We start from the raw sequence: 27,743 nt of genomic DNA on the forward strand, positions 1-27,743 counted from the left end.
GGGCCCCTGGGCAACGTGGTTTGCCTGGGATATGGGGGGGCCCTGAGAGGCCAGCGGGGGTCCCTGTGCGAGCGGTCCACCTGCGCCCCCCTGTGGTGGAAAGCCAGAGGCGGCAGTGGGTGGAGGGCCTGATGGGAAGGCGGAGGGCTGGGAGACTGGGGGGTGGGGAGGGATAGGACCTGGGTACTGAGACATGGTGGAGGTTGGTGGTGGAGCTCCAGGGAAGACAGCGGGCTGCGAGGTGGGTGGAGGACCCCTGGGGGGGCCGGCCTGCGCTGGAGGAGGAGGACCTCCATACCCTTGCGCGGGGCCTCGAGGAGGAGCTGTTGAGAAGGGGGGCTGGGATGGGGGAGGTGCTTGGGAGTAGACCTGCTGAGGAGGTACAGAAGGCTGGGTGGGAGCAGCGCTAGAGAAAGGCGGAGCAGAGGCGGGGAAAGATTGCTGTGAGGGGGGTGGAGCCCCGTAGTAACCTTGGGGAGGGGGTTGGGTCACACTCTGACCTGAGGGGAGCTGGGAGGGGGCAGCGGAGGCAGGGGTGAAGGTGGGAGGGGCCGAAACAGGAGCTTGAGACATTGAGGGCGGGGCTATAAAAGAAGAACACAACGAAGACCTGTCAATCATGCAATAACGTGAGACCAAAGCTTCAAAAACCAAAGCTATAGCCCATTCAGAATTGTTCTTACACAGGCAACATGCGCTCTTGTTTCTACAAACAAATTTCACAGGTCATTTTTTTTTTTCTTATTTAGTGCAGAAAGTTCTGGTTCCATTTACCGTAGCCTGGGCCAGCAGATGTCGGTGCGGCGGACCCAACCTGCATGCCAGCCATCTGATTGGTCATTTGCTGCACACTTGTTGGTGGAGCTCCAAACTGCTGGTTGTAAGCTGGCTGGGGCCCAGAGAGGTTTACTGCTCCGGGGGCGTAAGGCTGAGACATGGGAGGCCTGTCCAAGGAGCAGGGAAATAAGAACCATGCGCTCATTGACCGACAGACACAGACACGGAGGGGCCAGTCATGCTGGGCTTCTCAGCGTCTACCTAGTGGACACACTCTGATATGTGAGATGGGGCCGGGCTTATTTTACCTGTACGGCTCAGCCAAAGAGCCGCGCGTGTAAAGCCAAAGCGAGTCTTATAACATCTCTACGCCGCCGGCTGCTGCAGCCAGAACGTGGGCGTCAGAGCTGTGTGTTCTGAACTTCAAATGCTAACGCTAAAACATTTGATTCCTACAGTTTTAGAAATGATTGTATATGAAACGGAGGATTACCAAGCTTCAAAAATGAATTCGCTCTGAGTAATCGTCAGCCCAATCAATAAACACAGAAGGCAAAGTGGCAGGTAAACCCATCATTCTTTAAGCGACAGTGGTCTGGCACGGCGCTCTCTCACCTCTGCGCAGGTGCAGACATAGGCGGGGGTCCGTTCTGCACGTCGCCCTGGCCGTACTGTGAAAACGCCTGCGCAGCCGAGACAGGGGGCGCTCCCGAGCCCGGAGCGCCACGCAGCGGACCTGTGGGAACGGAGAAGGTTCTCATCACCACAAAAACAAACAAACAAAAATAAAACTAAACAACACACATAAAAAAACCCACTGTCTTTAATGACCAAGGTTAGCAGATTGGACAGCAGCATTAAGCATCAGTAGCGTAGTCATTCGACTGTCAACTGGCTTAATTAAGATCACAGCATGCAGCCTTTTCACAACACAAGCCCGTGTCTGGCACTGAAACACTGACAAGTCAGGAAACAGTGATATGGTGCAATTCACTCCATCCACACGGTTAAACCCTTACACGTCAGCCCATGCGTTAGGAAAGCAGACAAACTGGACAGGACGGGACTGTACTGGACCTTCAGCAGAAGACCTGCAGACAGACTGTCTTAGACATCACAGTCATGTCCCAAACACACACACGCTCGCGCGCGCGTGCACACACACACGCTCACACGCACGCACGCACACACACACACACACACACACACACGCTCGCGCGCGTGCACACACACGCACGCACGCACGCACGCACGCACACACACGCACGAACGCTCACACGCACGCACGCACGAACGCTCACACGCACGCACGCTCACACGCACGCTCACACGCACGCTCCCACGCGCGCGCACACACACACACACGCACACACACACACGCGCGCGCACACACACGCGCGCGCACACACACACACGCGCGCGCACACACACACACGCGCGCGCACACACACACACACACACACACACACAGCGGGGGGTGAGCCAAGGATAGAAAGCCAAGCACAATTAAAGCAGTTACCTAAGTCAAGAGGAGAGGAGGAGGACAGGTCAGAGACTAAGTTTGCTGTAAGAGCCTTAGAGGGAAAGCTTGCATAAGGACAATATCCTGAAATATAAGAGAAACACAGCAGTGAAGAATCAGACAGGAAGAATCGATGAGAGCAGAAGAAAGTCAGGTGGGCTGTAGGGGGGCGGGGCAGATCAGAGTGCAGTGGTACATTATGACACACAGTGAGGAAACGGGACAGGCCCAAAACAGTCGTGAGATATTTACACACTCATTCACCAGCATTGTCACAATCTTCCCCCATTATCCCATACTAATAACTATGACTGTCCCAAATGAACACTGGACTCAAGCCCTCACCCTCACTCTCCCTGTATGCTATCGGCCCTTAAGCAGTACTGCCAACTTACACTAACTCTGCTGTATGGCATTTATCAGATTTCTCTGTTTAATGGGAAAAACAAAACACATTAAAAAAAAAAATCATTTATTTACATATAAGGTCTTTATTTGATATAGAGCGTGGTATTGAGTGAACTGGTCTTAAAATCTGATTATTCAAATGGCTTTAGGCGAAGGCTGCATGGCAAAAAAAAGCTTCATCATCAAACAGGAAGAGGTATATACCACAGAGGGGAATTTCACCCTATTCTCATCTGAAGTGCTTTCCTTTTCTCCATGAAACCGACATTCTTTTCATGTTTACCAAGGCAGGCGAATGTGGTCGTGTATGGTCTGACATTAGTGGATGAAAAATGTCAGGGTTAGGAAACGGTTAAGTAAGAGAGAGGATGAGAACAAGAAACACGAGATAGCATCAACCTTTATGAAAACAAACAAACGAAAAACCCCACATATTCTGATACCTGTACCCATAGCAACCAACATTCAAATGATAGTCTTCATGCCTGACTCCACCTGCCACACTGGGTCTTTAGTGCAGGAGAGACACAGTATGTCACTACTAAAAGACGATGTCTTGACTCAGATGTTCTTGGGGCAGGAAGTCAGATCTCTATTTTTCCTCACCACTGATTTCACAGTCACTGCCCCTCTGCTCCAAACTCCAGCCAATGTCACAAAAAGATTTTTCAAACATGCTGAGAGAGGTAGCTTTGCTGTTTTGCTCATGTTTATCTAGGAATTAGGGTGTAAAATAATATATATCTTTAACTTCCCTTGAAAATGTTCACATACTGTGGCCAAATACAACATTTGTTGAACATGTTTGACATGGTTTGGTAAAATCAAACCAAACACAATAAACACGATGCATTTTAAAAGACCACTTAGGATTTAAAAACACTTTCACGCAGGGACTACTTGATAACGGAAATACAGGAAAAAAATGGATGCAGGTGTGCTGCCCACTGCTCCTACTCCTGGTGTGTGTGTGTGTATAGGATTGTTAAATGCAGAGGTTAAATTCACTACTCACTCACAGTGTGTGTGTGTGCGATCACAGAGATTCTAATTCTAATTAAGTCAAATCATCTGGTGCTTTACAATTTCATGGAAGATCTCCAAAGTTGTTGCATGAGTTAAGACGGAATATTCTCCACGAGGCCTGACAGTTACCTACAACTCGGTTGAAAAATGTGCCCAGACTAAAGCAGGACTTGGAGACCTGGGTGAGAATCTTCAGCTTTCATGTCTTACCTTGCAGAGGGGGGCCTGGCTGGTAGGCGGATGCCGGCCCATTGTAAGGCGCGTACTGGGCCGGGTAGCCGCCTGCCGCGTGCTGACTCCCGTACGCGGACTGGGGGTAACCCTGGTAACCAGGCTGGGGCTGCCCATAAGGGGGGGGCACGTGAGGTTGCTGGTTGACACTCATTTTCAGTTCATCCCTATGTCTGAAAACACACACAAACACAAAAATGCATGAGAAGACTTAGACGCTCCTTTTCAAGCGCATGTGCGCGATGTTTTCCCAGCATGCACTCGAACTTTCCTGAAACCAAACTAACAGTATGGGACGCTATGCCAGATTACGGGCTCCTGACTGCTGATCTCTCACGCTGAAATTACTGCCTTTACGGGTTAATGAGGGAGCTTCTCACTGTCTGACATCTTACACAAATCTGAACACAATCAGTCCAGGGTTTCAGTGACCCCGACGAGCCAATGTTGTACATCAGACCATGTAGACACCAGGTAGACACCAGTAAACCCAGTACTGTGTCAGATACCCAATCAGGTAGACACCAGTAAACCAAAACACAGGTATAGACAGCGTAATCTCAGTCTGTCCCCTGACAGACAGACACCAGGGCAGAATACAGCCACTGTTACTACACAACACCAGACACATCACACAAACAATACCCCCAGACAGACACCAAGGCAGAATACAGTCACTGTTAGGCCTACTACACAACACCGGACACAACACAGGAACAATACGACCAGACAGACACCGGGGCAGAACACAGCCACTGTTAGGCCTACTACACAACACCAGACACATCACACAAACAATACCCCCAGACAGACACCGGGGCAGAATACAGTCACTGTTAGGCCTACTACACAACACCAGACACAACACAGAAACAATACCCCCAGACAGACACCAAGGCAGAATACAGTCACTGTTAGGCCTACTACACAACACTGGACACATCACACAAACAATACGACCAGACAGACACCGGGGCAGAATACAGTCACTGTTAGGCCTACTACACAACACCAGACACATCACACAAACAATACCCCCAGACAGACACCGGGGCAGAATACAGTCACTGTTAGGCCTACTACACAACACCAGACACAACACAGAAACAATACCCCCAGACAGACACCAAGGCAGAATACAGTCACTGTTAGGCCTACTACACAACACTGGACACATCACACAAACAATACGACCAGACAGACACCGGGGCAGAATACAGTCACTGTTAGGCCTACTACACAACACCGGACACAACACAGGAACAATACGACCAGACAGACACCAAGGCAGAATACAGTCACTGTTAGGCCTACTACACAACACCAGACACAACACACAAACAATACCCCCAGACAGACACCGGGGCAGAATACAGTCACTGTTAGGCCTACTACACAACACCAGACACATCACACAAACAGTACAACCAGACAGACACCGGGGCAGAATACAGCCACTGTTAGGCCTACTACACAACACTGGACACAACACACAAACAATACAACCAGACAGACACCGGGGCAGAATACAGTCACTGTTAGGCCTGCTACACAACACTGGACACATCACACAAACAATACGACCAGACAGACACCGGGGCAGAACACAGCCACTGTTAGGCCTACTACACAAGACCGGACACAACACAGAAACAATACGACCAGACAGACACCGGGGCAGAATACAGTCACTGTTAGGCCTACTACACAACACTGGACACAACACACAAACAATACAACCAGTAAAGAGTGGTATGCACTGGGAGCTCTCGTTTAAGAGTAATCTGTATATGTGAGTGATAACATATGTCATAAAAGAGGAGGGTCATCAGTATGATGCAGACAGAGGAGCTTACTCTTGGCTCCCTTCCCAAACTCACAACACGAGAGGACATGATGTTGGCCTTGTCCTCACCTTCAGACAACAGAAGAGAGGCCCTCAGTCAGCACTGACAACTGACAGGGAACATGGTCAGGGCATGAAAAAGTAAGTGTCTTACTCACAGTACAGAAAATGTTTGAAATAACATTTTCTGGTGCTTTTCATTTCAAAATGCTCTACTGTTGTGCCATTTAGAGTACACACTTTAGAGTACACAGTGTGAGGCTGAAATTCAGGCCTCATGTTTAACCTTACATTTCCACGGATTTGTAAATAGAGAGCAGAACTATCAGCTGTCTGCTCCTGTTACAAGCCTTTACTTTCAGAAGTCTGTAAGCACTTCTACAGAATACCCTCTGAGGGTGTGATAATCTATTAACAGGCTGTCTATCAGTGACTCCACTGTCTTACGGTTTTCTTTCAAATCCAGCTGAACGGTTATGTCATCTGAAACAGACACAGCTTCTCGAGAATCAGGATATTCTCGAATACAGGAAAAACGGTTGAAGGCACTGCGAGTTTCCTGTTAAATTTGCAAGATGACAACAATTTAAGATACTCTCAAAGTGTACATTTAATAAACATAAGACAATAGTGCGCTGCCGCGTCAGCCGCAAACCCCTCGTCAAAGACCTGTTGGGTTAGGTTGTTAGTATACCGGTTTGTAATGACTTAACCATGAATCGAAGCACACTATCAAACTACTGAAAAGCGCCCACTGACAGGGAAGGAGTGTCAAGTTACATAAATATAAGTTGGGAAGAGTTATTCTACAGCCCGATCACACAGCAGGCTCAATGTTCATAATTTTCACGCGTGCTGAGAGATGTGATTAATTCTATCGCGAACTCCGGCGTCATGCTGCACTACCAAATATTAGCGATGCTGTGTTCGCAAAAAAAAAAGGAAAAGAAAACAGCAAGGACAAAACACTGGCTGGACTTTTTTCTCGGGTGCTGGTAATATCAGCGAAGCTTTAACATCATCAAGTCCTTTAATAATTCATCGAAATTGACACTGTAACAGTATCCAGGTGCCCGCGTCTTGCTAAGATCAGTTGTTAGCCAGTTAGCTATATGAAACGACAGGCCAGGTGACCCAAATACTGGATGAGGAAATTTCGCTGGTTAGGGTTAGCTAGACTAGGCCCTAGCTCGGTTCTTTGCTTGTATCAGCGAACGTTAACTTTAGCTAGCGTAATATGTGTCCTGTCCTCCCAGTGGCGATGAGCGGCCAACGTAGTTCAGCCGGCTGAGCTGACACGTTTACCTTGACATGTGAATGTATATAACATTCCACCTGTAACGATACCAGACTGACAGAATAACATCTAACTGTGTGTAGCTTTTGGACATATATTTCCCGGCTGCTACACTTTGACACAATGTGCTGCAAAACCCTACTGAACTTTGCTTGATCACGTTAGATTAAGTTAAACAAAATTACTAACCTGACCGTTGACTATCTGAAAACTAGCAGACAATGCTGGACAGCTAACCGACTGCTGAGTTTATATTCCTAATCAGGTCTGAGTATCTAGCCTGGTGATAACTGTCTAGTAGTTAGCGTTGTCACCGGCTTTATGCACTTAGCTGCTGTGTTTTTGCGATTCCCTGAGGGGTGTAGGTTAACTAATGTAGGTTAGCTAAGATAGATTACGTGCCACCTATGTCGCTTTTCTAATTAGGAAAAAAGGGATAAACCACGAAAAGTACGATCACTCTTGTAAACTCCACGGTCAGACTAGCTTACTGATGCATACTAGCCAGGTTCTAGTTAGCTATCGATTCCAAAGCAGGCCCAAGAACTGTGCCATACAAACCATAGAAAATACAACTTAACCTAGCAGGCTAGTTAGCTTAGCCACGGCCGGCTAGGACAGCATACCATCAAGCCCAAACTCACTGTTGGTTTCCTATGACGGGATGACTTGCTAGCTGGCTAACCCCATCTACTGGTTAACACAACTACCCCCGGCTACGGCAGTGACATGTCGACACCCACCTCAAATATGATAATATGCGTTAATCACCAAACAACGAGGACGGTTGTCCGAGTTTCGGGCCGGTTCCCGTTATTCGTAGCCGTTCTTTGAAACGGGGATATTTAACACAGTCGTCGTCTTCCCGGAATGGAACTGCCTCTCAACTTAATCCCTTCCTCCTCGGGTTTTCCAGTCGCGGACATTCACACCGGAAGCACAGTAACCTTGTGCCACGTCCACATCCGGATGCAGTGTCGCAGTGTGATTCAATCGGTGTGCAGAACTTCGCGAAGACAAGGAACACTGAGAATGAAACTTAATTGGACAGAAGTGACGTATCAATTTATTAGCGTCAGAAAAAAGATTCGCAAGACGGAACAGAGAGATATAGTTCATTGAACCCGGGTCCTTTCAAAAACAGGGCTATTCCACATTTACAAAACAGATGGTCTATTTCAAGACATTTTTTTCGTTTTGATAATGAAATTATCACTCTATTAAGAATATTACGGTGATTTAGTTTTGTGGTATTTTATATAAATAATAGGATTTTATGCGATGTGTGCAATTGCATTGTGATGTTTTCCTCTTGTGCTGTGGCTTGTAAAAAGAAGAGGGGGGGTGCCATCATATCTTTCTGAAAATGAATATGTATTATTTATCATATGACCAACAAACGTAGTAATAAGTAATGATAAGTAATATCATTATTATTCCATATAATAGTATTAAATTGACAAAAAGAGGTGAGTTTTAAGTAGAGCCTCTCTCCATGCCAGTTTGGAGTCATAGCCATCCTGAACTTTCCAGGTTCTGTGGGCCAAGCATGGCATCTGTTCCATCTGCTCCTTTGGTCGACTGGCTGAAGCTTCTCATGGGCGCTGTCCCGGCTGTTCCACCAATACAGTCGAGTTGAGCTTCCAGCTGCTCGCTCCTCTCCCTCTGTTGCCCTGAGACGGTTCGATCAGGCTGCCGGCCTCTTGGCGGCCACCGAACTAGGGATGTAATCTCAGTGTCATGAACCTAATACTACTGCAGCCCCATCATAATGCAGTCAGGGAAGGTTGACCTCCACCTGATCGTCCCCATGCTGCTGGCCACAGCAGCGCTGCTCAGCCTAGCCACGGTGCCAACACACTCAATGCTCAGTCAGGAACCCATAAGCCTTTCATAGTTCATTCCAACACCATGTCTGAGCTTTCACGCAGAGCAGAATGCAGTAAGGAGCATGGTCCATACACAGCAGGAATAACCACTTGTAGATACAGAACCTGAAGTCCCTGATCCAATCCACCACTGAGAGCAGCTTGCTGTGTTTCTGTTTGTCCTGACCTGGGGGAGCACCTCTTTGAAGCCCATATTGCTGGTGTCAGTTGTAAGACTGAATACCTGCACCAGAGGCCTCCCAGAGTCAGTCAGAGGTTTAGGGGCAAGTCCGAGACCACACAGGGTGGCCCCTCCTCTCAGTCAGAGCCAGAGACAGCTGTCTTGTCCTGATGTCCTAACACACCACCATGGCATGGCCCAGGAGTGCAGTCCGCTGCTGCCAGAGCAGGTGGGTTTTCTGAGGATGTAGCCTCAGCTTCACGCCTCACACTTTCTTGCATGTCTCACTGAGAATCCACAGCGCTGTTCTGAAGTCAGTCGTATGTATGCGCCGGGATATCATCAGTGTGCTCTTAGACCAAACTGGGTGTGCTACACAGGCTGGCTTCCATCGGCCCTTCAGACGCCCCTGGGCTTACAGGCAAACAGCCTGAACAACACGTCGGCAAATTCCCAGAGTTCTCTGCCCAATCTGAATGTCATCTCTTACTGGGGTCAGTCACAGATCAGAGACATCTCTCAGTAACCACTCTTTGGGTACAGACCACTGAACTGGACTGATGTGTCCAGAGAGCAGAGAGTGAGAACAGTGTAGGACAGTGCACGGGAGGACATGCTCTCACTGTCCCAAGTCAGACTTTGAGTTATCACCTTTACAAATGACGTATCATGGTATAAACAGTTAATATCGTGGTAAGACCGTCTGAGAGCCGCATGACACCGTCATGGTAAAACAGAGTGGCAGAGTCACTGTAGTTCTTTCTGTAGTAATGCCATAGGCATGGCGTGTTTAATGGAACTACTGTGTGTTTTAATATAAGTGGACTGTTGTATTTCTCCATGGTAATAACATCAGTGCCATGTAGCTACTGTGCTATTGTTAATTTGTATCACTGGTATTTAGGGCCAGAGTATAAAGCGAGGGATAAAATGAGTGGTGCTATGGCTGTTGTAAGTGCAAGAATTTGTCTATTCATTTTGCCAAATGTAAGACTAAAAAATGATACATTTTCTTAATTTTAGTAAAGGTTTAAGCCACAAACCAAAGCACATTTGCACAGATTCAGAAACTCATTTTAGGTGTTGCAGTAGATCATTATAATATTTTTTAGGTATTTTGCACATCAATTTTCATAACCAAAGTGTATCTGATTCACGGTTGTGACCATTGGATGAAAATAGATTCAATAAACATTAAAATATGCCTTTATTTCAAAAAGTGGGATGTACATTGTTTCTTATATACAATAGTTTATGAATAAGAACTAACTGAAACATAAGGTTAAACATCAATAATATACAGAAAACACCTGACATCTGTTCATGTTTCTCATCTCTGAGATATGTCTTTGAATTGTTATGAGGCCTAAATAAGGTATTTTTAAAGTTTTTTTTTTGACCATGATGCATCACTTTAAAGATTAAATTAGACAGAGACACAAAACTCCCGTCTTCTCGTGTACTGTAAAAGAATGAGGCATCTAACTCCATTGTCCTTCGGTCCACCCCTATGATTACTGACTGTAATCACTACACCTTGTCTAAAAACTGGAACTGCAACATTTTAGAGCACAAAATGTACCAGCCCTTAGTTCCTCAGTGTTTTCAATGCACTGTGTGTTATCACCAAATGTGTGTTGAACTGTATCTGCACTGATGACAAATAGCCGTTGTGCTTATGAGTATTTGAAGGGGAGATCGACGAAATAATGTACAAGGGGACTTCACCTTACAGTTACCTGTCTAGCCAGCAAAATGACCCATCAAGACGGACGTACACACATTCCAAAGTCGGCCAAAATGAGCCTTTTTTTTTTAAAATATGATGCGCTTCTTGAACCTCATCCGCAACTCACCCACCCATGTGCAGTCCTCTCCGCGCGTTCTCAAGGACAGGCCTGTCTCCAGACTGCTCACACCTATCAGCCTCATTTACAGTTTTCCTGAATATGCCATTTTTAATGGCCCTACCTTAGACAGACTCATCAGAAGCTTTGGGTATAAAAATGCGCAGAGACTGAACAATAAATGGTTATCTGTGCACAAATATGTGAACCATTTTACACATAACAAATTTGCATTCACAAACTGTGTATGCACAAGCCTACCGGTCTGTATGTTTCCCATTATAAATTAGAGGCATTCTAATGCTGTGCACAAAAGAGTGCGACACTCATGAAATAACACAATTAGCCCTGACGGCCAGTGTTCATATGATCTGCTTTTATAAATGGTTTATCAATCAACTCATTCGACAAAACAAATGTGAGAAAACCATAGCAAAAGATGAAGAAAGAACAACTTCACAGACTGTGGAATTAATTAATGTTCGTGGAGGGGACGATGAAGCCAGAAAGATAAATTGTTTGATGGCCTCAGGACGAAATATGACCAATGCAAAAACAAACAAACAAACAAACAAACAAACAAGAACAACACCGCAGCAGCAGCTGAGGATGAGAAGTTCAAACATAGTCTAGCTATCCTCCGATTATCGGACATTATATTTGAAATCAGAATAGCACAATCCTCTCCATTAAATCACTGAGATGTCAAAACAGCATTACTGACACAGCAGGGGGGCGTCGACTGAGGATTGGAACTTACAGGTCTTACAGGACCACACGCCTGCATAATGACTGTAACTCTGCCCAACTTCGCATGGGGAGACGTCCGTGAGATCACCTTGTCAACCTCTCCATGGATGTCGCAGACCTCGCTTCTCGGAAAAGGCACTGTTCGCTCTGAGGAAAAGGCACTGTTCGCTCCAAGGAAAAGGCACTGTTCGCTCCGAGGAAAAGGAAAGCTGACCGGTAGAGAAGTTTGGGTGACACACCGAAGTGCCAGGGTCTGTTGTGAGAGAACGTGCCAATCGGCATTCTGACCAGGTGCCTCATGGGACTATGCACCGTAACAGACCTCACTTGATTCCACTGCATGTGAATGTTGGAATATGTTCGTTGTTGTGAAGCCTAAGAGGAACAGTAGGTAAACAGGGGAGTGTATTTTTGTTGAGTATGTGTGTGTGTGTGTGTGTGCGTGTGCGTGTATGTGTGTGTGTGTGCGCGCGCGTGTGTGTGTGCGCGTGTGTGTATGTGTGTGTGAGTGTGAGAGTGTGTGCGTGTGTGTGTGTGTGTGTGTGTGTATGTGTGTGTATGTGTGTATGTCTGTGTGTGTATGTGTGTGTGTGTGTGTGTGTGTGTGTGTATGTGTGTGTGTGTGCGTGTATGTGTGTGTGTGTGCGTGTGTGTGTGTGTGTATGTGTGTGTGTGTGTGTGTGTGTGTATGTGTGTGTGTGTGTGTGTGTGTGTGTGTGTGTTTGTAGAGAGAAACGAGGCTGCTGGGGTTCTGTTGGTTGTGTGTGAGGCACTTAGGTCTTGCGGACGTTTAAATTAAACGTTCTGCCACAGTGTTGGGCGCTTTATTTCAGTGGTTCTCAGCTCCAGTTCTGGGGGGGCCACGGTCCTTTATGTCTTTGTTTTAACTCTTCATTATCACAGTTAATTGAGCTAATCAAGGGCTTCGTGATTAATTGATCAGTGGAATCAGTTATGTTAGTCCTGAGCCCAGGAGAGTTAAAACAAAGACGTGCAGGACAGCGGCCCCCGAGGACTGGAGTTGAGAACCACTGCTGTGTTTAAGAATACGACAGCGTCAGAGCTGGTATCTGTAGTGCCTAATAATAGCCACTAGATGTCACTGCGATCGCTGCCATTTTCTGACTGCCCTTTAGAATGGACTTGTCAGTATGAAGGTGACTTAAAACACAGCACAGTTGTATCACAGATGCATCTCAGAGTTTATGAAACACATGTTTTGGGAAACATCCAGTGGCTACAGCTACATATGGACAGAACCGGTTTCTAAAACGAGGTCCAGCTTACAATCAGATGCCACGTTAACAGTCTATTAGAAGGTGTTGGGGGGGAGAGCGGGTGTCAAAAATAACTGAAGAAAAATAACTGAAGGAAAATTAAATATCGCTCTCAGCGATGCATGTGAAGTCATCATATTTTATTTATGGGGAAAAAAAGTCTTATTCAGGCTTTATTTTAGACTTTTTATTTAGACTCTATTTAGCACCGTGAACATGACACAGCACTTTCTGATATAAAACCAACAGATTTATGAATCATGACACAGGCAAAGTCGCCCAACCAGGTACGCTGCATTCCTTCAGACAAAGGACGTCAAATAAGGAAAAGTGCGTAATGTTAAACAGGTGCCTGGAAATGATCCCGGTCGTTAATACTGAGTTAGTGTAATTTTTATAGACATGTTGGCCCGCAGGACGTTCTTGGGAGTACTTATCTTAGGTTTATTTTTGTTGTTGATGTACTTAGCAGGTTTCACCCACAATTACGCCTCAGAGACCAACTTAAGGTAAGATGAATCAGAAAACTGATGAAACAGAGTAAACTGATTAATAAATTGGACAGATTTTTGATCGTGCTGGTAATGAATATATAGCTGACGTTACTCCGCGTATGCCACTGCTACATACGCGAAATCTTCTGTCACAGCATTATCTGAAATAATTTTATAAAGACATTTTGTACGTTTCTATTTCTCGTCAGTCAGTTGACTGCACTCCTAACGTCTGCCTGTTGCCTGGATTTTGAGGCAGGCACTTCATGGTTCATTGGATTATCCTGACAGCCACTACGGAGCTAGCATCCGCAAACGCGGGAAAAAGTGTCTTTAACTTTTAATTAACGAATATAAGAACAGCAAAATGCAGTAAATAAACAGCTGAAGTTCCAAAGGTTTCCGGTGGTAGGAGGATAGCATGTTCGTTTTGGCTGTGTTTGCCGGCTCCTCATTCTACAACGCCTACGTCCCTTGTAGAATGAGACAAAAAAGTGTGATAATTAATCGGCAGTCATCACACAAAAATAAGAACAGAACCGAGGCAACCGCTAAGCTGCACAACATCTTATCATATGTCCAACAGGGGAATGTACTGTTCTGTTTCGTTGTTGTTGTTTTTCATGGATCTTACAAATAGTTGTGCGTGTTAAACGCTATGCCATCAAAAATGACAAAGAAAACGCCGAGTGTTCGAAGAGTTTTGGTAAAATATTGTGGGCCGATGAAACAGCGTAGCTGACTTTTTGATACATACATTGGGATTTTCAAGGATGTGTTAATGATTGACGGCAAAATGGTTTTAGCAGCCGTCGTTTCCTTGCAATACCAATAGTTTACTGGCACAGAGGTCGGTTTGTTGGTAGTCGTGGCGTCTTTGTCCCCACGGTTTTCTCCCCACAAAACGAACAGCCGGCCCAGATTCCGTAAGGAGAGATTTTACCGGATAGAAGTTGTGTATTTATGTAAATGCAACTTTTCTCTTACTTTGTTGGCAAGAAGCTACTTGGGAGTGAAGGCAGAAACTTTTCTACAAGGCACATTCTTCACCGTACCATCCCAATATGGAACTACACAAGGAATAATAATAATAATAATAATAATAATAATAATAATATCTTTCTGAAATACAGCTCTAACTGGTCTAGTATTATTTTGATACACTGTTGAGAAGTACAGATCACAGATGGCAGCATGAGAGAGATCAAAAGAATGAATAAATGGCCATGAGAAATTAATCTCCCTCAGTGGCATTGTAACCCCAGACATCACAGCATCAAATGTGACTGCGTATACTCCACCAGTTACCCGGAATGGGATATGTTCTCAGAGAGTCTGAGTAACTGTACAACCATTTATTTAAATATAGTAGTTGACCAACTGCTATGATATGGTATTCAAACCAGTTTTCAAACAATGGAGACTTAATTGTTGCATAAAATTACCTTAATGTTCTAGACGTAGTGCCTATGTGGAGAGATGTTATGTTTAAACCAAAGGGACCGAGCCAACATCATCTAACAGCAGCTATTTAAGAAAATGTGTCAGTCTGTCTGGGACATGACGAATACCATAGTTGCACAGTAATAGAAATCTCAGGCCAACAGTTTGGGAAGAAGTTTCAAAAAGATGAGGGGCTCTTAATGAATTGTTTAACCCAATTAGTTTTCAATGTGATATTGGGGGCGGGACGGATTTAGGTTTGTTATTATGGATCTCTTAACAATGTGAGTGTTGTTTTACCAAAGATCATCAAGTGTTTTTTATTTTTTTGGACAGCACGCTATTAACACCCAGGGAAAGTGTCAGATCAGTAAGTCGGGATATACTCTCTCATCTTCTCTGACTAAGATTCTCTATCTGCAGGATAAGTCTGTGTAACCATAGATTTAATTTCTGCCGTGTCTTTTCAGTACGGGAGTTGACGTTTGATTGACACTTTGTGTTTTGGTCTTTGGGTGAAAATTGATAATCATCGCTGGTATATGATGCGGAGAAGGAGCGGCACGTAATTGCCGTAATAGCTGAAATTCACATTTTCATACGAAGCAAACTTCAATTTTTTATGCGCGAATATAAAAACAGTAAAATACAGTAAAGAAAGAGCTGACGTCCCAAAGGCATTCATTGGCAGGAGAACAGCACGCTCGATACCAGATCTCTGCTTGACACGCTCACGTGTCTTGCCGATTAATATGATTAGGTGTCAATCAGCGGTAATAAATCGACGGTGAGCAAAAAGAAAAACAAGACGGTTAAGCTGCAAAACATTTTATGATGAGTCAAACCAGGGAATTAGTGGTTAGTGGTTTCGTTGCATGTCAGCAGCCGACTGGTATGGATCTTAACAAGGAGTTTTGCTCATCAAAAGCTGTGGCATCCAAAACAGGCAGACAGCACCTGCTGTTCGAGGCAAAATATTTAGCTGACATCTTGTGACTTTGCTGATCGTAAATGATTTTAACGGGCCTGGTTTCTTTGGAATTACAATAATTTACCGGCGGTGAAATCGGTTTGTTGGTGGTCATAGGGTCTGTCTACAGCGCTGAGTAATGCACGCAACTCGTAGTCCGTGTCCGTAAGTTAACTGCGGTGAAAGGGAAATGTATTGACACTGCTCCGCTTGTTAGGCGCACTCATCTTTTGTCAGAGGGTCGTTGAGTCGTTGCCCAGGGCAACAATCGCGCTGAACGTTCCTTGCGGGTTTTCCCAATGTCTTCTTTATTCAAAAGTATTCAATATATTATTGATGTTTACTCTGTTATGCTACATTATATTTACTGGCACAAAAGACTTAACTGCTGTTTAGATTTAAATTAGACCGAAGTGTTTATGTCTGCGATGCACCGTCAGTATCATCGGCCTTTTCTTAATTTGGCGTTGGTAGATTTACAGGACCATGACAAGGGCAAGGTCACACAACTAGTTGTAGTTGTGTGACGTTTAGACAAACGACGTCTTTTGATCAAGTGAAGAAAGGTTTGTTAGTGTTCGGAGATCGTGCGTGTTTGAGTTTCGAGTAATTTACACTATCATGGATCCGCACAGCGTTCTTGGAAGTGTGTTTTAAGTTTATTTTTCTTGTCAATTACCATAATTGGTTTCAGCCATAATTACGTCTCATAGACCGCCCTAAGGTAAACCAAATAAAAACGTGTTTGACAGTGAACGACAGAGCTACAAACGTCTTTGTTCCATTAGTTGATTAGATTGTTGATATTATGGGACGTGGATATTTAACTGACTGCCGCTCAGGATGATGTACAACGAACGAATCGATTGTTGTTTAAAAAGGGCGAACAGGATGTTGTGACACCAAACGTTTGCTGCTTCGTGACATGGGGGGGTATTCCAGAAAGCGGGTTTAGTGAAAACTCTGAGTTAGTTAACTCAGAACAAGTCGTAAACTTCCTAAGAGAAGATTTTATTTTATTTTATTTTATTTTACCGGTCCTTCGCCCAGCAGTGGCGATTGTGTCTCTTCTGAAGCTGCGACTTTCTGTGCCTGACCAGAATGGTGTCTAATGAGACTCTGGGCGGTGTAGCAGGAAAGCTTGTTGCATCATGACTGGAAGATCATTTTTATATCATTGTTTAGGGGTCTGTTGGGTTGTGTGTATGTGTAGTATTGTGTTCCCACTAAGGTGAGTAAATTAACTTCTTGTGTTGTCTTGGGCTACTGTAGGTACTATTTTCAGGCCCTCAAGCAGGACTATCTGATTGGAGATGCCATGCAGAGAGTTCCAGAAGACGTGACGGAAGTCGACGGTTCTGCCGTGGAAGATCTGGGAGGCTTGGAGTTTCCGAGACGTCTGTGGGACAGTTCGGGTCTCGTGCCAGAGATGGACAAGCGCAACTTCTCATCCATGCCTGAGTGGGAGTTTGAGGACATGTATCGGCGTGAACGGGCCTTCACAACCACAGTGCGTAGTGATTGTCTGTGCTGTTATGTTCATTCTCGGCCTACAGTAATGTGACTCAACAGTATGGTCATAATGCACTTAAGTAGTTAAGCAACACAAGCAGTCAGAGAAACCCTCCCAAAGAGACGTGGTGCAGTGAGAGAAATGAATTGACTTTCAAATGACCTTCAGAGAACTGACAGGGCTGCGCTCAATGTCACTGCAGATGTGTGAGCAGTCTGTACGGAAGCCAGAAGACCCGGAATACAAGAACGCCCACATCCCAGACATCCTGCTCTTCCTGCAGAAAGGGGACGTTAACGTGAGTGAATGGAACCGCCTCTACCACTTCAACAATCCGTTTGGCTTCATGGGATATCCGAATTATACACGTAGGCATATTCTCACTCACAAAACACATACAACATTTCACCAATTTGCACCCTCAGTTTGGGTTCGTATTTTTTCGTTGAGATGGTTGCAGACTTGCGCATTTCTGTCTGGCTCTCATAATAGTTCAAAGCAGTTCAACTGAAAAAAAAAAAAAAAAAAGTTTTTTTTTTTTTTTTTTTTTATGTTTTCTTCACTGACGCTGTTGCATAAGCACTGTTTTGGGATGCTAACATTAGCAGACTCAGCTGAAAACAATGGGTGTAGAAGATTCGAACAATTCTTTGAGTTATATTAAGATAAGAGCGGGACAGTGAAAAGTCAGAGAAGAGTAGGAGAATCTTTCCTTTGAGTTCACTCAAATAGAACCTCACACATCTAAACAGCGGATTTTTGGAAGCAGCACAGCACAAGTCGGTCTTCTGATTGGGGGCTCCATAGCAACCCATCCGGCACTGCGTGCCGAAACGAGTCAGTGGAGAATGTGGAGAGGCGTGGTTTTTTTTAAGACGCGTCTGTAAGCGTACAGGCGCACTGTCATTGTTCGGGTTCGCACAGGAGATGTGACAGGAGCTCGGGCGTCAGTGAAACCCCGAGAATCAGAGCTGCTTGAGATTTAGCAGCTCTCGTACAAAAGAACCCTCAGCGGCGCGGCAGCGGCTGCGGGTCCGGACTGCACGGTGAAAATCCCCGCAGTATTGCACAAGTGCACATGACGTGAAAGAGAACTTTGGGACCAGATAAAAGGACTGAGCGAAAAGTAAAGGTGTTTCATAAAGGAGAGTAAAGAAGGAAAGGGAGGGACCAGGCAGAAAGAAAATGATAAAGGAGAGAGAGAGAGAGAGAGAGAGAGAGAAAGCCATTCAGTACTTCCGCAAGTTAAAGGGCCACGCAGAAATCCTTAGGGTTTATCTAGTTCTTTAGAAGTCTATTTTTAGATGAAAAGAAAATTGAGAATGTGTTAACTCTGAGATATTTCTCTGGTCTCAGTTGCAAGTTGAACTGGTTCTGCTTGCTGCAGGGTGAGGGCAGCAATGCTTGAGTGGTTCACTTGAATGCAAGGACTGTAACACACGCACACACACACACACACACACACTGCCTGTTTTTAATCAGCGTGACTCTCCCGTTCATTCTGTGTGTCCCTGTGTGCAGTGGTAAAAGAGGCTGTGGATGTGATCCCTAAGCTGACGAGCACTCAGCTGCTGCCCGTGCCGAGGGGCGCGAGGGACGGGTGTATCCGCTGCGCTGTCGTCGGCGCCGGGGGGATCCTGAACGGCTCCAGGATGGGAAAGGAGATTGACTCCCACGACTACGTGTTCAGGTTGTGACTGAAACACAACACTCAATCTGTACCTCATCTATAGAATCATGATTGACAGACGGGAATAAGTCCAAGTCCCCGAGAGCCGTAGCCTGTCTCGGGGATCTGCCCTCGTGTAGAGTTTGGTCCCAGTCTGCTCTTATGTCTCGTCGCTGGTTTCACTGGTTAAACGCTCCCAAGGACCTTGATCAGCGTAACCAAATCCTACAGAAGTATGGTGGGTTAGCCCTGAGCGACGTGAAAGGGTAAAAGTAGGCCAGCGTTTCTGCTGACAGGTATTCCAGAGAGCCAGCTGAGTGTTTGAAAGTTATTAGATTTTTAGGTGTCTCTGTCTGAGGGGAAAAAAATAAAATAAAACTTTGCAGAAACCTTAAGAAGGAATTAGCAGCTTCATCTGAGTTTTTTTTTTTTTTTTTTTTTTGTAGATTGTCCAAATGTTGTATTGAGAAAAGTGAAATTATGTCATCAGCGTGTGCCCTTTTAATAGTGTATTGGCACTCATTTTGGTAGTAGGGATTAAACAAACAAAAAAACCCTGTGAGTTCAGTATGCCAAACTGTCAGTTGCTTGGCTCAGTCGGGCGATTGGTTGAATGACTGGATGCTTTGTGATGCCTGTAGGGTGAATGCCGCCCTCAGTCGGGCGACTGGTTGAATGACTGGATGCTTTGTGATGACTGGATGCTTTGTGATGCCTGTAGGGTGAATGCCGCCCTCAGTCGGGCGATTGGTTGAATGACTGGATGCTTTGTGATGCCTGTAGGGTGAATGCCGCCCTCAGTCGGGCGATTGGTTGAATGACTGGATGCTTTGTGATGCCTGTAGGGTGAATGCCGCCATCACTGCCGGGCATGAGGATGACGTGGGAACCAGAACTTCGGTCTATGTCCACACGGCCCACTCCATCATCAGCTCTTTAATGCTCCACAAGAAGAGAGGCTTCACAGAAGTCCCTCATGACCAGGTAGCGTTCTGCGCCAGCGCAAAGCAACACCCGTCAGAAACCTGGTCTACGGACGAGTTAGCTACTCGGTTCACATCAACATCTGTCTGTCAGGAAAATGCTGCATTTGGCTTGTTATTGAGATACTAACCTTTTTAACGCCAAATATCATGTTTCCAGATGGCTATGAAGAACACAGTTTTTTAGTGGAGATAATTACACTCAGTTAGAGTGGAGGTACAATATTAGAATAAGTGTTATAAGTATATCAATATCACAGCAATGGGAGGTCATAGTGTTTTTTGGGCATACTCCTGAAAAGTAGTTTCGTTGTCATAGTTTAGTACAGTTTCGTTTTGTTTTAATGGATTGTTGGGTTTCCTTCTCATCACAAAGGAAACGGTGAACTTGTAAATTCGGCATAGTGCAGTGACTGTTGTGTAAAATGAGGCAGTACAGGTTATGCTGTATTAGTCTTGTTGTGCAGTCACTCAGATACAAGACTCCCTGAAGTACTGAGTACACTGCTTCTTTGTACTCACTTCTTCTTCTCTTTGTTTGTTGTTTTTTTTTTTTTTGGCGTTACAGAGGATGTGGTAGCACCTGTTCCTCTGTAAATAACCCCCATGGCTTTGTGCTGATGATGTGCTTCATGGCTCTGATTGGGAGCACAGTGCATTCTCAAACTGCTAGTCACACACACACACACACATCCTGGTTTTGAAAAGAATCTAACAGTAGGACTGTCTACACTCCCAAAGCCCAACCCCATCCCTACCTCTCCGGCCAGATGCCAGTGTCTAGTTAGTCATAATCTCACCCGTACACTGTTTCATATTACGCAACAGCCATCTCTGTCTGGGCTGGCAGGCTGACCAAACCCATCAGAGTGTGACATTGTTCAGTGACACGTAACGCGTCTGAGGGAGGACAACCCCAGGACCCCCCCCATCTGACCTCTGTAGTCCCAGCACATTGGGGAACACTGTATGCATTGCTCTCTGTGGTCCCAGCACATTGGGGAACACTGTATGCATTGCTCTCTGTAGTCCCAGCACATTGGGGAACACTGTATGCATTGCTCTCTGTGGTCCCAGCACATTGGGGAACACTGTATGTGATGCTCTCTGAGTGAGTGAGTGCAGAGCAAAGTGGTGATCTGGGACCTGCATTTTACGGTGCATGACAATTAGAAAAGTTGTCCGACCCTCTTCAGTGGACGACTGCCTGACCTTTGCTGAGAGCCATGTGATCTGGGGTCACACAGTGTGAATCTCTGCTCAGCCTCTACATTTACTTTACCCCCTGCAAAGCCCCCCCCCCCCCCCCCGTTAGTTTCACTCAGGGAAGATAAATGATTAAAAAAAAAAAAAGAGTTCTGTCACTGTGTATGGAAAGGCCTTTGACAGGAGATAACCTGGAGCTCCTTTAGTACTAACTGCATTTTATTTAAACAAACAAACAAATAAATAAAGCGCGGTCTTTAGTAATTATCTCTGGCACTCCTTCGTGTGAAGGTGTTTATTTATTAAAATAAATAGATAAATAAATAGATAAATAAATAAAGCATGGTCTTTAGTAATTATCACTGGCACTCTTTCGTGTGAAGGTTCTGTGCTTGACAGGGTCATGTGATCAGTTCTCCTCTCCTCAGTTTGAGTGCACATCTCTCTGGACAAGAGCTTCTGCCAAACAAACAAAGTTATAATTGGAGACTTTTATAATTATCCTCTATCAAGTGCTTATAAGCAGCAAACCCATGAGTCATGTCCACTATGTTTTTGACTTAAGTACCACTTAAGTGTGAGTGATGTGTCTCGCTGTCACTCATCTGGATTCTCTCCTGGCTGTGTGTTTGTCAGGAGCACATATTTAACTCATATGGGGTTTGTCTTATTGTGGATATTTGCTGTTTTAATATAATCAAATACAATCAGTATGTATAATTTGCAGGGATTCAAAAACCACCTTGTCTTTTTGTTGCGTAACAGAATCTGAGGGGGGTGATCCCTGGTCTTTGTGTCATATGTTTTCACACTAGTTCTCATGTTTTTTGGATGGGCATATGTTTTTGTATTTTTTGGAAGGTCTTAAAATATGTTTGTTTTTGTATTTTTTGGAAGGGCATAAAGTATGTTTTGATCCCAGAGGCTCCACGAGACTACAACTTCCTCATCTACTTGATGAAGAACACAAAGATACCGTCTGGGCCTTATCGAGGACGAGCGTGAGTTTATCCCTTTTAACAGTGATGATATGGATGCTTGGGCCTCAGTTCAAATGACCAAATGTTCGGGGGGGGGGGGAAGCGAATAAATGCTATGTTAAAACCCTGGCTGTTTAAGAACTCCTTTAATGTTAATAATAAACAGTGTTGTTATGAACAAAAGTGGAACAGGACACATTCTGTCTATATACGTCAGCATCTTAACATATCTGTGGATGTATTCGATACAAACTCTGGGATAACTCAAGGACAGGTTTGGAGATGGCTGCGCTAACATACTTTGACAGATTATAAAATCATGGTTTTGTATCAACTAAGCCGTTGTCAGTGAGCGCTAACGACACGCCAAATCGGATTTCCAAGATGTGGTGTTTAAGATGTGATAAAGAAATTTGAGGAAAGCGGGTAAGTTAAGAGACAGAAAACAGTGACGGATCCAATATGCCACCTGCATCTGATGAAGAGAACAGAAAGGTCACTTGCTTTAAAAGGGACTGAGGGGAATCCAGTGAAGTGCTCACTCCGCCTGGGGCAGAGTCATCTGGCACCAAAGAACACGCCTCGACTGGGAGAAAAAATCCTCTAATCCTCTGGTCTCGTGGGGCGTGTCGTTACAAAAAAACTAAATAAAAATTTGGCAACAAGCAGAAGAAACTGAAGTGTGTGTGTGTGAGAGAGTCTTAAGCGCAGAGTGATGGTCAGATGCAGACAGACAGTCTCTGGGGTCCAAATCTGAGATTGGAGGACAGTGGTGGGTCTCTGTCAGGGGTGGGGGGTTTCAGCCAACCGTGTAGGTGATCTGGTCAAAGTCGAGGTCATGATGAATGCTGAGAATTCTCGACGGATATTGATGCATTGAGCGGTACCGCTGAGAAAACGTCATCCATCAGCACAATAATGACACCTGATGCATGGGAGACATCGTTAAGACCTGAATGGAGCAGAAGACTACAGATGGCATCCGTACAGTATTAGACTGGTCACCTCACGGTCACCTCACAGCCCTGACCCCAGTGGAACTGCCGCTGCCTGAGATCACATGGTCAGGGGAAAAAAAAAAAAAATCAAAACTAAAAGGCAAAAAAATCAGCCTGAGTCAAAGGCAGAGTTTTGGGAAATTCTGCAGGAAGCTTGGATGAATTTACCACAGGACTACTTGTAAAAATGACACAGCAAGTGTACTAAAGAGAACCGCTTCAGTTTTCCATTCTACAGGAGGCCACTCAAAATATTGTCTAGTTTTAAAAACACACATTTTCTTGTTGCTTTTAATTGTGTGAATGTTTACTTGTGTTTATCCTGGTTTCATGTAGTTTTTTTTTTTTTTTGAGTGCATAAACATGTACTGTTTAGATAAATAGCTTTAAATATAATTTTCTTTCGTGGCCTCAGGCTTTTCCACAGTACTGCATTTTTTTGTGCTTCAGTCCTAGGAATTATTACGGCGGCCATTTTGACGAGCGCTCGTACTACGTCCTCCACCCGGACTTCCTGAGATACGTGCGGAACAGGTAAGGCGTGCGTTCGGAAAGGGCCATTGCCATGGACGCGGCGGTGGATTTCACAGTGGCTGACAGATGATTTACTTTTCAGAGCGCCGTGTCGATCGTTATCACTTTTTATGACATTATGAAGCATTATAAATGAAACCGCATTCAGGTGTGCCAGTGACCACTTTATTGGTGGCCAAGTCTGCAGTGATAATGTGCCCTGAGGGCGTGTTGTGGATTTCAGAATAGCTACACTGACTGGTTAGATGCAAAAAGTTATGAAGTAGCAGTGGAGCAAAAAAAAAAAAAAAAAAAGAAAATGGAATATTTTAAGATGCCGAGCTCCTTACAAACCAAATTGCATTTTGAAGCAGTTTTTGCTTTCATCATTTTTTTTTTTAATGAATATTTCATTTGGCCTGAGAAAATGGAACAAGTTCCAAGGTGATATAACAGTTTATACAATGAGTCACTTGCGTGTACTAACGATATTTTTGCTTCATTTGTTGCTAATCAGACTGTCTTGGTGTTAGGTTTCTCAAGGCCAGAAGCCTGACGGGCAGAAGGTGGTACATGTTCAGGCCAACCAATGGAGCATTCACCTTGTTTTTGGCTCTGCACACCTGTGACATTGTAAGGATGTGTTTTTACTAGCATTTTTTTTTCAGTGCATGTGTGCGTGGGTGCGTGCGTGTGTTAACCTGGGGCGTATATTGTGTAGCAGGTTTGGTGCATGTGTGTGTTAACCTGGGAAGTATATTATGTAGCAGGTTTGGTGCATGTGTGTGCGTGTGTGTGTGTGTGTGTTAACCTGGGGCGTATATTGTGTAGCAGGTTTGGTGCATGTGTGTGTTAACCTGGGAAGTATATTATGTAGCAGGTTTGGTGCATGTGTGTGTGTGTGTGTGCGTGTGCATGTGTGTGTTAACCTGGGAAGTATATTATGTAGCAGGTTTGGTGCATGTGTGTGCGTGTGTGTGTGTGTGTGTTAACCTGGGAAGTATATTATGTAGCAGGTTTGGTGCATGTGTGTGTGTGTGTGTGCGTGTGCATGTGTGTGTTAACCTGGGAAGTATATTATGTAGCAGGTTTGGTGCATGTGTGTGCGTGTGTGTGTGTGTGTGTGTTAACCTGGGGCGTATATTATGTAGCAGGTTTGGTGCATGTGTGTGTTAACCTGGGAAGTATATTATGTAGCAGGTTTGGTGCATGTGTGTGTGTGTGTGTGCGTGTGCATGTGTGTGTTAACCTGGGAAGTATATTATGTAGCAGGTTTGGTGCATGTGTGTGCGTGTGTGTGTGTGTGTGTTAACCTGGGAAGTATATTATGTAGCAGGTTTGGTGCATGTGTGTGTGTGTGTGTGTGTGTGTGTGTGTGTGTGTGCATGTGTGTGTTAACCTGGGAAGTATATTATGTAGCAGGTTTGGTGCATGTGTGTGCGTGCGTGCGTGTGTGTGTGTGCGTGCATGTGTGTGTGTGTTATCCTGGGGCATATAGTATGTAGCAGGTTTGGTGCATGTGTGTGTGCGCGTGTGTGTGTGTGTGTGTGTGCATGCGTGTGTGTGTTATCCTGGGGAGTATAGTATTGAGCAGATTTGGTGCATGTGTGTGTGCATATGCATGTATGTGTTAACCTGGGGAGTATATTATGTAGCAGGTTTGGTGTGTGTGTGTGTGTCTGTGTGCATGTGCGTGCATGCGTGTGTGTGTGTGTTAACCTGGGGAGTATATTATGTAGCAGGTTTGGTGCATGGTATTAAGCCAAAAACCCAAACTGTCCAATAGAAAGAGAGGGAGGGGCTTCCTTTTGGATTGTCTTGGCGTTTTGGCTCAACTTTCCGTGGCTAATTCTGCTTTGTAGTATAGGCCAAGTGTTCACTCTCAGTATCATCATTAACACGATATTAACCCACTGTCTCTGTTGTTTAGGTGAGAACATATGGTTTCAGCACGCTGGATCATAATAACTACCCCAACTACTACTACGACAGTCAGCACACCAGAATGGTGTTCTTCGCTAACCATGACTATAGATTGGAAATGAGGACATGGAAGAAACTACATGACAGACGAATAATGTGGTTATATCAGGGCAAAGCAGGTGACTCAGGGTCATAAAACAGAACTTTTAAATGACAGACTGTGAACACTTGAAATGTATTACTTTTTGTGACCAGCTATATATCAAATGAGAGAGAGACAAAGAGAGAGACTTAAAACTGTGTTGTACACAGTGGTGATCGGTGTGGGAGTAATGTCCATTGTTGTTGTTTAAATTTTATTGTTCCTCTTTGTATTTTTGTACTGTGAAATAAACAGTCTAAGATATGTGTTTCAAGAAATGGTGCAGAATGTTTTCAGGAAACATTCACAGGCGGCCGTGTGCAGACAAAAGGTGCAAAGTGAGAAATAGGTGTTTTTTTTTTTCTCATTTACAATAAAGCAACAGATTCTGAGAGACTGAACCACACTGTCTTGTGTTTTTATCTGTGCTTTACACTGATTGTCAAATGAAGAGGATAAAAAGGGTGAACACAATTCCAAAATAATGTTTGCTGCACTTCCACTTTGAAGTCAGAGAGAGACAAATCCTCAGTGGTTATGCGGTCAGAAAATATGAGGGTAATCCGGTCGGTTTCAGGACTTTTCACAGCTACCTGATCGTGTTCACGATTAACTTCCATCGCCAGGAGACCAAAAGGTGGAGGGGTCGCTCGTAAATTGAAATCATCGATAGGATACGTATTTACTCGCCTCAGCTGGTTTGACCTCTGGAGAAGTTGAGCGTGTGAAGGTATTTCGAATGGCTGATGGATAGACAGAGTTGACGTAAGGTCATACGCCACGTGGCTCTTGACAGGTATGCGTCAGAAGAGTGTGTACTGAGGCATTGCGCCGGCTGGCGTTTACACAATAAAACGACCCGTAATGTAAATACAAGTGTGCAGCTCTGTGACTTCAGGGCCCTTGTGCTAAGACAGGCTAAAAATTTATGTCTGTCATTTTAGATGTTAAATTCACATAACATGTAATAAGAATCTCAGTGTGGGTAGACACTGTTGGACTCAGTCGCGAAAAACAAAACAAAACGCGACGAGTAGTTTTTCATGCAAATATACTTGACCGCAGTGTGACAGCTCACTGTGTTACTCCATGGATTGACTCGTAAGGCAAAACACGATTCACGTGTTTTAACTTTCATCACTAGGTGTCAGTATTGGCTTAATGAATGAAATGTGAGCAGTAACGTCCTCACAGCCTACTAGTCCCTCTAAATAATTTGTGAACACAGCACCGAATTTAAATCAGATTAATCTGTGATAAAATAGCCTACTTTCCGAACTTTTGATGTGGTGCGCTTGCAGACTAAATGATGTTTTCGAACACTTCTCGATCCAGTCATCTTGAAATGTATTTTGCTTTTAAACAAATTGAACAATCTTTTCGCACTGCTAACGGGCGATATTTCTCAGAATGGTCCAAACGTATTACGAGAGTTTACGTTTACAAAGTTTATAGCGGGATTAGAGTTTCAGATTTGGGAGGAGCTAATAAGTAGACGCGCGTGCAGCCATTGGTCGCTCAAGGAGTTGTTGGCCAAATGGCAAAAACAAGAACATTGTAATCGTGGGTACACTACATGTCCCTTCTAGAGGTTGAATAAATGCATACAGCGATGCAGTTGAAGTATTTTTATTTCAGTATATTTCCATTATTGGAGATCATCTATATCTTTCGTCCGTCGTGACTGCTAAAATTCGTATGGTAAGTGTGTGATCTGTATTCTGTCCGAGTAATTTCTCACTGGTGTTACTCTATATATTTTAACACAATCCTAAATTGCATGTGGTCATGTTTGTTCATTATTAGGATTTTTGTTGTTTACCGTTCGGTCGTATGCTCTGTCACATGGCTTTCGATGAGAGTTAAAACTTATCTCTAA

General features: G+C 44.6%; 2 protein-coding genes across 3 annotated transcripts in view; one reads left to right on the forward strand and one right to left on the reverse strand.

The window, feature by feature from the left end:
• The window catches only part of sec24c (SEC24 homolog C, COPII coat complex component), a 19,567-nt gene extending 11,551 nt beyond the window's left edge, over positions 1-8,016 (reverse strand). For both annotated transcript variants that reach the window (XM_030773792.1, XM_030773791.1), the window contains exons 1-5: positions 7,851-8,016; positions 3,944-4,137; positions 1,393-1,513; positions 775-944; positions 1-584 (exon numbers count right to left, since the gene is read on the reverse strand). The exon at positions 1-584 is cut by the window's left edge and continues 97 nt beyond it. In XM_030773792.1, coding sequence (XP_030629652.1) covers positions 1-584; positions 775-944; positions 1,393-1,513; positions 3,944-4,118 — 1,050 coding nt within the window. In that variant the 5' untranslated portion in view covers positions 4,119-4,137; positions 7,851-8,016. The remainder of the gene's footprint in view (positions 585-774; positions 945-1,392; positions 1,514-3,943; positions 4,138-7,850) is intronic.
• An 862-nt stretch (positions 8,017-8,878) lies between these two features.
• Positions 8,879-25,918, forward strand: LOC115812676 (alpha-N-acetylgalactosaminide alpha-2,6-sialyltransferase 2-like). The gene is made up of 10 exons (XM_030775162.1): positions 8,879-8,978; positions 9,537-9,678; positions 17,210-17,447; positions 17,653-17,818; positions 18,972-19,140; positions 19,965-20,103; positions 22,206-22,309; positions 23,737-23,820; positions 24,333-24,432; positions 25,730-25,918. The coding sequence occupies exons 1-10, from the start codon at positions 8,879-8,881 to the stop codon at positions 25,916-25,918; spliced, it is 1,431 nt and encodes a 476-aa protein (XP_030631022.1).
• The last annotated feature ends 1,825 nt before the right edge of the window (positions 25,919-27,743 follow it).

Source organism: Chanos chanos, chromosome 5, assembly GCF_902362185.1.
Source record: "Chanos chanos chromosome 5, fChaCha1.1, whole genome shotgun sequence".
Taxonomy (NCBI): Eukaryota; Metazoa; Chordata; class Actinopteri; order Gonorynchiformes; family Chanidae; genus Chanos; species Chanos chanos.

Excerpts from the sequence above, each read along its gene's own strand:
- LOC115812676 (XM_030775162.1), top strand. The coding sequence starts at position 8,879 with ATGCAGTCAGGGAAGGTTGACCTCCACCTGATCGTCCCCATGCTGCTG. Across the intron at positions 17,448-17,652 it reads AACGGGCCTTCACAACCACA|ATGTGTGAGCAGTCTGTACG; the intron begins GTGCGTAGTGAT and ends ATGTCACTGCAG. Across the intron at positions 17,819-18,971 it reads GGGATATCCGAATTATACAC|TGGTAAAAGAGGCTGTGGAT; the intron begins GTAGGCATATTC and ends CCCTGTGTGCAG.